Source organism: Triticum urartu, chromosome 7A, assembly GCF_056163025.1.
Source record: "Triticum urartu cultivar PI428250 chromosome 7A, HENAU_Tu73, whole genome shotgun sequence".
NCBI lineage: Eukaryota > Viridiplantae > Streptophyta > Magnoliopsida > Poales > Poaceae > Triticum > Triticum urartu.
The window spans coordinates 170,217,331-170,226,768 of NC_141879.1; the positions used below are offsets into that span (position 1 = coordinate 170,217,331).

A 9,438-nucleotide genomic window follows, 5' to 3' on the forward strand; every position below is an offset into this window, starting at 1 on the left:
AACCCAAAAAGCATGGAGGAGCTTTCACGAGGTCAGTGACATGCTTTGGCCCACCACCAAGTTTCTCCTCGAGGCGGAGATCGAGAATCCAATGCCAGGATTTTTCAACCCAACTGCCAGTCAGCCGGGAAGTCAATGGGAAATTGATCCTGGCGCCTCCTTAAGCGGCCGGCATCGGACATGGCCTAAGCGGTATGTCCAAACTACGTGATGGTGCGATGAGTGCCGGTGTTTCGAGGTCATAGGGACGGTGGAGTAGGGCTATGAGGAGTGTAGAGAATAGGTTCGATGAGGAGTGTAGAGAATAGGTTTGGTGCAACTCACGGTATATTCATCCGGTGCATATGCACGTACGTATATAGGTACAATGGGTGGCTAGGTCCTCAACTATGCTTTGGGAAACAACAAATGCAGGGACGCCAAGTACCTTCAGTAGCAGACTCAATGAAATATCACGTCGAGACACACCATACATTATTGCACTGATCCAAAGCATCTAAGAAGTACAAGTGATAACAAACCATCTTAGTTTCATGCACTATCTACACCCAAAATGATAGCGCAAATCACTGCAAGCGCATGGCATCCATCCTGTTGTTGACATTGTGATGGGGAGAGTTAGAGTAGTCCAGACCTGTCAGGGACAGCCTGGCCTCACCTTTGGTGCTTGCGGTGCCCAAATGAGAAGACTCGATCCTTATGTTCTTCGTGCCCAAAGTGTGCTTCTTTTCTTCACTCTCCACGTTGGATCCTCTCAAAATAGGCTTTCGCCCCGCTTTATAAGTAAAGCGACATCCGAAAAGATACACGGTCAAACGATACAAGATGATGAGATAGCCCTCTTACAAACCCGATCCTGAGATATCCGGCACACACAGAACGCACGCGACTACGCTACCAGCAACGATGTTCTTCCATGTTATCTAGTGCCTTCTTGCCCATGTCTTGTTGAATTTCCAGCCCCCTGTCTTGTTGCACTTCTTAGAGCCTTGTCCTTAACAGGGTTACATGTCGCAGTCATCTCCTTTGGATTCTCATCATGGTCGCACATATGCTCCATGCTGTTTAACTTCTCTTCACATGACTTATCATGTTTACCAAGGAGTACCCTGAAGCCAAAAAAAAAAAAATCAGGAAAGATCAACGTTACTTAGCTATGAGTTACCAACAAGATATATGCATGTGAGGTGCAGATGTTGTTGATACATATAAATAGAGTCCTGTTCACCCATTAAGAGAATATGGTCTTTCACATTCCAGATCTAGGAATAGAACTTTAATTTCCTGAAGCATTTTATACACTGATTTGGCTGTTAAGAGCCCATCAACACATTAGACCGGTGACTTCAAAACTTGCTTAACAAACCTTGAAACAGGGCCAATTCCTTTCCCATGGTATTTATTTTAGAATAAAATACAATGCCTTTACTACATTCATTTTACCAAACAAGAAAAGAGGCTACAGTGGCATTTTTACTGATCCTTCACACTAGACATTACCAAAGACTATGCTGAAATTTTCCGACAGTTAAATTGTTTATAAGAGATCTCAAGTCAGCACAACAACAAAAAAAGATTCATCCAAACGCACATGAATTTAAATTGCAGATCATATATACACTCATGCCCTAGCTAATCTATTGAATTTAACCAAAACTGAGCAATTAACCAAACATATCAATGTTCCTTAACTAGGAGTTACCAATTAGATATATGCATGCGATGCTGTTGATGCATATACAATTATAAATAGAGTCCAGTTACCCCATTAAGAGAATTCGGTCTTTACATATTCCAGATCTAGCAATATAACATTAATTTCCTAAAGCATTTTATTACACTGATTTCGCTGTTTGAACCCATCAGCACATTAGGGAGGTTACTTGCTCCGAAACTTGCTTAATCAAACGTGAAACAGGGTCGTTTCCTTTCCAATGGCATTTATTTTAGAACAAAAGATATGCCTTTACTACATGCATTTTAGCAAACAAGAAAAGAGGCTACAGTGGCATTTTACTGATCATTCACTCTGGACATTCCCAAAGACTGCTGAAATTTTCTGAGAAATTAGACACGAAATTGTTTACAGGAGATCTCAACTCAGCACACAAAAAACAAAAAACAGATTCATCCAAATGCAACATGTATTCAAATTGCAGATCATATATACGTTCATGCCCCAAATAGTCGATTGAATGTCACTGAGATTGAACGTTTAACCAAACATATCGAGTTAGCTAGTTTGCTTTAAAACATTCATACCTGTATGAAGCAGCAGTCAGCAAATAGTGTACATAAACACTGAGGCTGTAACTAAGGATAGCGACCAAAGCTCATCATCAACCACTGGAACAAGATTGACAGAATACGGCAGACAGCGCTGATCACCGGAGAAATCATCAGGCATGGGAGAAGAGACGCAAGTAGAGAGACCATTGGCTCTTTCATCAGCACTTTACGCATTGGTACATCTGCAACATATGATAACCAAACGGCAACATGTATCCAACCGACGTATGAGAGGAGAAAGACAATGTCAAACTCATCGGTGATGTCGTTTGTAAAAATGATGGCCGCCATGGAAGCGGTCCAGATCAGTGTCACAATGAACGCGGCGACAGGAATCATATTGGCGATCATGTACGCCCTGTCCTTGCCGTGGTGGCACGGCTGGGGCAGCTCGCCGTCGATGATGGCCCGCTCGGTGCCCATGCGCAAGCGGTGCGAGGCCAGAGAGTAGCCAAGATATGCGGCGGCCCATGCCGTGGTCAAGTGCAGGATGACAATGGCGGCGCGCGAGCCAATCTGACCAGCACTGAAGTAGGAGAGGAGAAGGCCATAGGAGATGCGACCAAAGTCGGCGTAAAACGAGCAGCTCCGCCGGACGCAGAGCTGGAGGAGGAAGACGTAGGAGCATAGAGCGGTTGCCAGGATGCCAACCTGGGTCATTTGATGCCCGTGGAAAATCACCAAGAGCACAACGGGAACGGCCAAGGACAGCACCGCCATGGCAGATAGGGACAGCAAAGCTCCCGCCACATGTGCACGGCGGGCCGGCTCCAGCTTCACAAAGCGCCGTCGCCAGGACGTGTTCTCAAGCTCATCTTCAGCGACCACGGGTTCGACTCCGATCAAGCGGATGCCGGCGAGATCGTCGGGGCCAACGCTGGGCCGGGAAATTGTGCTGGAAGAGGAAGACATAGCACCACCACCAATTCTATTTTGCGGCGGGGGAAGTCTGGGATTTTTGATCGGGCTGGCAAATATGTGTGGTATATACATACACAGCCACCGCAAATTCCAATCTAAACCTGCTGGACTCCAGTGTCCAATACGAATTCAGTTTTGCTAAAGCACATCTAAGTCATATGCCATTGATCTTACATTAAGATTCATGTGAATATTTTCTTTCTCTTTTGTCTTTTTCTCTTTATACTTGATTCACTCACTTAGATGTGCAATAATTAGAGCACATCTAGATGTGCCCTAGACACACCCGAACAAATTCTGCACAGCCACCAAATCCTAGACTAGGCCACATGTACACGTACTATGGAAATCCCGATCGTTTATCTCTTTTCCTTATATATATATCCTGGGTTACCAAGAATCCCCGATTGACTGATCATCATGAGTCAGGCCTCCTTTCCCTTCCCACAAAACCTCAACCGGTGCTGCACAAAAAAAGGAAAAACAGAACCGAATCATACAGTAGCTTGGAAGAATCTAAACCAAACCAGTATTTTCCTTTATAGACCCCGATATGGCGCTGACGTTCGGTCTGGGAGACCCCCGGACCGAACAACTCGTTCGCTACGAGAGGGAGATCGACCGAACGCACTCGTTCGGGAGGAAAACCCCCCTGCCCGAACGCCCCACCCACCGGGCCCTACAGGCCTTTTTCCTGCGAACAATAAAATGAAAAATAAAGCCCAAATTAAATCACTAGTAAAAGCCCAGTTTTTATATGTGACTAATAAACACTGGTTTTTTTGCACGACAAGATTGCCATGATCTTTTGCCATTCTATGGAAAAAATTATGTTCAAGTTTATGTTTTCAAAATGGCGCAAAAAAGAAGGACAAGAAAGTCATGGCGATCTGTATCTCTACAATACAAAAGGTTGCCATCACTACGAAGTTTACAAGAAGATGAAGAAGTTGCCATGAGTGATGGTGAAAAAAGTTCTCTCTAGACACATAGAAAAATTAGGGGGAAAATGGAGAAAACATCTTAAGTTGTAATGATATCATACATGTAATCCCCATGGCAAAACAAACTTCAAAGGATCAAAACTTTTTGCCTGGCAAAAACAAATTTGAAAGAACAAACTTGCCGTATTCTCAAACTAGTTTGTAATGGCCATGACAAACATTTTTCGGATGGACATGGCAAAAAGACACAACGAATCATGAAAAAATGCATTTAGTTGCCATGAAAAAGACACATCTATAAATAATACTGATTTTAGTTGCCATGGCAAGTTTGGCATGTTTTTGAACATCTTAGGTTGTCACATGCTTTTGAACATCTTTAGTTGCCATCGCAAGTTTGCCATGTTTTTTGAACATCTTAGTTAAAGAAGTTTGCATGCTTGCCATGTTTTTGTACAAACTTAATTAAAAAAGAAGTTTGCCAGGTTTTTGCACATCTTATGTTTGCCATGGCAAGTTTCAAATGTTTTTGACATCTTAAATTGCAATGTTTTTAAACATATACAATGTTGCCATGTTTCTGAACATCTTTACTTGCCATGGTAAGTTTGCGTGTTTGTGAACATGTTAATTAAAAGAAGTTTGCCATGTTTTTGAACAAACTTAACTAAAAGAAGTTACCATGTTTTTGCACATATTAATGTTTGCCATGGCAAGTTTGCGATGTTTTTGAAATAAATTTGCCACAATCATGGTGCAACAAGAAGAGTTGCCATGGCCCATAAAATAAACTTGCCATGTTCATGAAATAAATTTGCCATGATCCAAAAACAAAGAAACTTGGCATTCTCCAAAATAAGAAAATTGTCATATTCTTAAAAAAACATGGCAAATTACCTTCTTAGATCATGGCAAATGTGGGGTAATTTTTTTTTTGGAATTTGCAATGGCCACATTGGTAAGTTGTAAAGAAAATTTGTTCTAAAAAACACACGCCAACTTTTTGAGGAAATTGTAAGGGGCACATGGCAAAAAGATAAGGAATTTGCCATCAAGCACATGGCAAGTTTTGGGATTTTAGTTCTCTTAAAAAGGCATGGACAACTTTTCAAAAAATTATAAATGGTTTTTCATTGCAAATTTAGGATATTTTTCTTTAAAAAAATAGATGGCAAGTTGAGAATATTGCCATGGCTAGTGGCAAGTTTAGGATATTGTTCTCTAAAAAACACATGGCAACTTTCGAAAATAAACCGACCATGGCGAAGGTTTCGCTAATAAAAATCATGTTGAGAACATATGCATAGCAAAATGAAAAGTTGCAATGGCAAAAAAATTGTTTTGGATACCTATGCAGAGTAATGAAAGTTGCCATGGCAAAAAATAGATGGCAAGTTGAGAATATTTACATGGCCATGGCAAATTTAGGATATTGTTCTCTAAAAAACACATGGCAACTTTACACTTTTTTAGTAAAATGAAACATGGAAAAATTAAGGATATGTAATAAAAAAAGGATTGGCAAATTTATCTCTCGAGTTTGCCATGTACCAAAAGAAAAAAATAGAAAAAGAGCTGACCATGGCGAAGTTTTGGGTAATAAAATTCATGTTGAGAACATATGCATGGCAAAAAAATAGTTTCAGATACCTATGCGTAGTAATGAAAGTTGCCATGGCAAAAAACAGATGGCAAGTTGGGAATATTGACATGGGCCATGGCGAATTTAGGATATTGTTCTCTAAAAAATAGATGACAGCTTTTATATTTTTTTCATAAAACGGAACATGGCAAATTTAGGGATTTCTACTTTTTTTAAAGGATGACAAATTTATCTCTCGAGTTTGCTATGTACCAAAAGCAAAACAGAAAATAAGCTGACCATGGGAAGGTTTCGCTAAATAAAATTCCTGTTGAGAACATATGCATGGTGACAGAAATGCTTCAATGGCAAAAAATACTTTCGGATACCTATGCGTAGTAATGAAAGTTGCCATGGCAAAAATCTATTTGAAAAAATACTTGTGCATTGTACTAAAACATTTCCTGCATTTAGAAAGTGTTTTGATTTTTTTAACATTTCAGAAACGTTGTTATATGACACGGATGGTGACTTTGAAAAAGGAAAAAGGGTGAGTAGTAAATTCAGAAGCAAAAGAACACATGGTACATAGTCAATATTGTTGAACAAAACATAATATCTAGTCCATCAGTGTGTCAAAAACACATCCAAGCACATGGAAGTGTGACACAAAAGTGGAGAGCACATAACCATTGCCCTTGCTAAATAAGCGAGCAATGATTGCTATATTTCGATTTCCTGCTCTCTGCTCAGACCGAGCGAGGGACCTCACAATCAACACAAATTGGGGAATTTGCCATGGCAAAAATGTGAACACATGTAAAAAGGGAATACTGTGTTGAGACATGGCAAATAGTGTCAAAACTATACAAGTTGTTATAAACCTAAGAACATGCCAATTCTAGCATGGTAACCAATTATGAAGCATGCCAAAAAAATTGGAAGACATGGCAGCATTTTCATGGAAACCATGGCAATTTTCGCCCAATAATTGCTGGAAGGTAAAGCACACAGAGGGCACATAGTTCACTGTATCCGTAAGTGCATCAGATAGAAGCATGAACAGTTTGTAAAGACCAACGAAACAAATATTTGAAAGAAAGCAGAGGTGAAGGCGTAGGATGTGGACACATAGACCTCGAAGAGGAGCTCACCGGGTCGTTGTAGATAGCAGCATGAAGAGAGAGCTGCTAGGCACCAAGCCTCCTGCACAGTCACTTCTCGCCGTCGAACTCACAGTCGCATCAGAATTCACTTGCTCTCTTCCATCTACAACCGCACCAGAAACTCGCCGGTGTGTCGGCGTCGGCCACGTCGTCTACCAGGTTGCGGGCGTGGTGGTGGAGCAGACCAAGTCCTGCTGCGGGTGTGGCGGCGGAGCAGCCCAAGTCCGGCATCGGTCGACGGCCAACATGGCCCAGCCCGGACCGCAGCGCTCACGTAGCCGCGGCAGCAACCGGGGCAGTAGCAGGGGTGCCCCCCGTCATCGACCGAATCACGCCCCATCGCCTCCCCGCTGCTCCTCTCTGCTAGAGTCGCCTCCCCGCTGCTCCTCTCCGCTAGAGTCGCCTCCGCGCTCTCCCCGCTCGCGCATCTCCTCGCTGTGGCCTCCTTGTGAGTCGCCGGAGCCGCGCCAACACCCGGGCAGTAGCAGGGGGCGACCCCCGTCATCGAACGCATCGCCCCCATCTCCTTCCCGCCGCTCCTCTTCACCAGAGCGCGCTTCGCCGGAGCCGCCCGAGCACGAGAGCTTGGGAGCGCCGCGCTCGAGCTCCAGGAGCAGCTCCTCCGCCAGTCCGCCGCGGTTTCCGGGTACGTCACCGGCGCAACCACCAGCACGAGCTCATCCGTCGTGATCTCCGAATACGCCGCCGGGGCAGCCCCGCACGAGCTCAAGATGGAGGGGGAAAAGTGAGCGGCAGAGTGGAGGAGGGAGTGGATAAACTGAGAGACTAGTTGGGAAAAGGGGAAAAGGATAAGGTAAATGTTTGTGGCCGGTGCGCCCGCTCAAGATTGAGCCGGTCGCATGCGACACGTACGATGGAACGCTATCGAACGTTCTGTGGGACCCGCACACCACCCACCTTCTTCTTATCCATCCACACCTTATCCATCATCTCCCTCCTTTGTTTTTTCCCCACACCTTTCTTCGCCATGGCTGCCACCATCGAAGCATCGACGAGGCTCACCTCCTCCCCTTCTGCTTTGTGGTGGCCGTGGCCGGTGCCCACCCCTGGCCCCCTTTTCTGCCCTTGCCCCCCTCTTCTTCCCTTTTTTTTTGCGTCCTACGGTGCCGCGAGCTTGCAACCCGCCATGACCGTAGCTCGCAATGGCCATGTCCGCCGCCACCTCCACTTTGCCCCCGGTAATGGTTGCACGTGCGAGATTTTCTTGCTGGAGCCCGCATCCGCGTGTGCTACAAACCGCCACAGAATTGCTGCCACCGACCACAACAACGCTGGCGGCCACGGGGTGGAGTTGTCGTGTGCGGGGAACCACCCCCTTCTTTTTGCTACATCGGCTTTGTTTTTTGCTGGAATCAGCATCAATTTTTGCTACCACCATCTCATTTTTTTGCTGGAACGACATATCTTTTTTTTGCTACCACCATTTGGATTTTGCTGGAAATAGCCATTTGTTTGCTACCATCGGCTTTGTGTTTTGCTGAAACTACCACATTTTTTTGCTATAATCGTATGGGTTTTGTGCTGGAACTAGCAATTTTTGGTACAACCGTTGTCGATCTTTCCTACAACCGGCAAATATTTTTGCTACATATCATTCACGGTGAGCTGCGCCCGTCACGGCGGCGATGATGATTTTGCTGCAACCATCGTTGATTTTTGACACAATTGGCAAATGCTTTTGTTACTTCCATTCATGGCGAGTTGGGAACCACGGCGACGACCACGGCGTTCTTGCTGCATCTGCTGTTGTTTTTTGCTACGGCCGACATGTTCATTTGCTACATCCGTTTTATGGTGCGACTGGTGGCCATTTTTGTTCGTGGAAACTCATGACGGCGAGGGCGGGTGTCGGTGTCAAAACCGGCGGATCTCGAGTAGGGGGTCCCGAACTGTGCGGCTAGGCCGGATGGTAACAGGAGGTAAGGGACACGAAGTTTTACCCAGGTTCGGGCCTTCTCGATGGAGGTAAAACCCTGCGTCCTGCTTGATTAATATTGAAGATATGGGTGTTACAAGAGTAGATCTACCACGAGATCAGAGAGGCTAAACCCTAGAAGCTAGCCTATGGTATTATTGTATGTTGTGATTGTTGTCCTACGGACTAAAACCCTTCTGTTTATATAGACACCGGAGAGGGTTAGGGTTACACAAGGTCGGTTACAAAGAAGGAGATATCCATATACGTATTGCTTAGCTTGCTTTCCACGCCAAGTAGAGTCCCATCCGGACACGAGACGAAGTCTTCAATCTTGTATCTTCATAGTCTAACAGTCCGGCCAATGGAGATAGTCCGGCTGTCCGGAGACCCCCTAATCTAGGACTCCCACAGTAGCCCCTGAACCAGGCTTCAATGACGACGAGTCTGGCGCGCAGTTGTCTTCGGCATTGCAAGGCGGGTTCCTTCTCCGAATACATTACAGAAGAAGTTGAGTACGAGGATAGTGCCCGACCTTGCAAAATAAGTTCCACATTCCACCGCAGAGAGAATAATTTTTCCGCAAATTTAATTTGCTGG

The 9,438-nt window shown here is 44.6% G+C and overlaps 1 protein-coding gene across 2 annotated transcripts; it reads right to left on the reverse strand.

The window, feature by feature from the left end:
• Window positions 1-450: 450 nt before the first annotated feature.
• Window positions 451-7,724, reverse strand: LOC147958816 (uncharacterized). 2 transcript variants are annotated; one of them, XR_015611870.1, is made up of 3 exons: window positions 6,891-7,724; window positions 2,263-3,904; window positions 451-1,109 (listed from the first exon to the last, which is right to left on the reverse strand). XR_015611870.1 is itself a non-coding variant. In XM_087537210.1 (2 exons), the coding sequence occupies exon 2, from the start codon at window positions 3,280-3,282 to the stop codon at window positions 2,314-2,316; it is 969 nt and encodes a 322-aa protein (XP_087393336.1). In that variant the 5' UTR covers window positions 3,283-3,904; window positions 6,891-7,723; the 3' UTR covers window positions 451-2,313. The 2 variants fall into 2 exon arrangements, 1 of the variants encoding a protein (XP_087393336.1); XM_087537210.1 differs by having other exon boundaries at window positions 451-3,904; window positions 6,891-7,723.
• Between the last annotated feature and the right edge of the window lie 1,714 nt (window positions 7,725-9,438).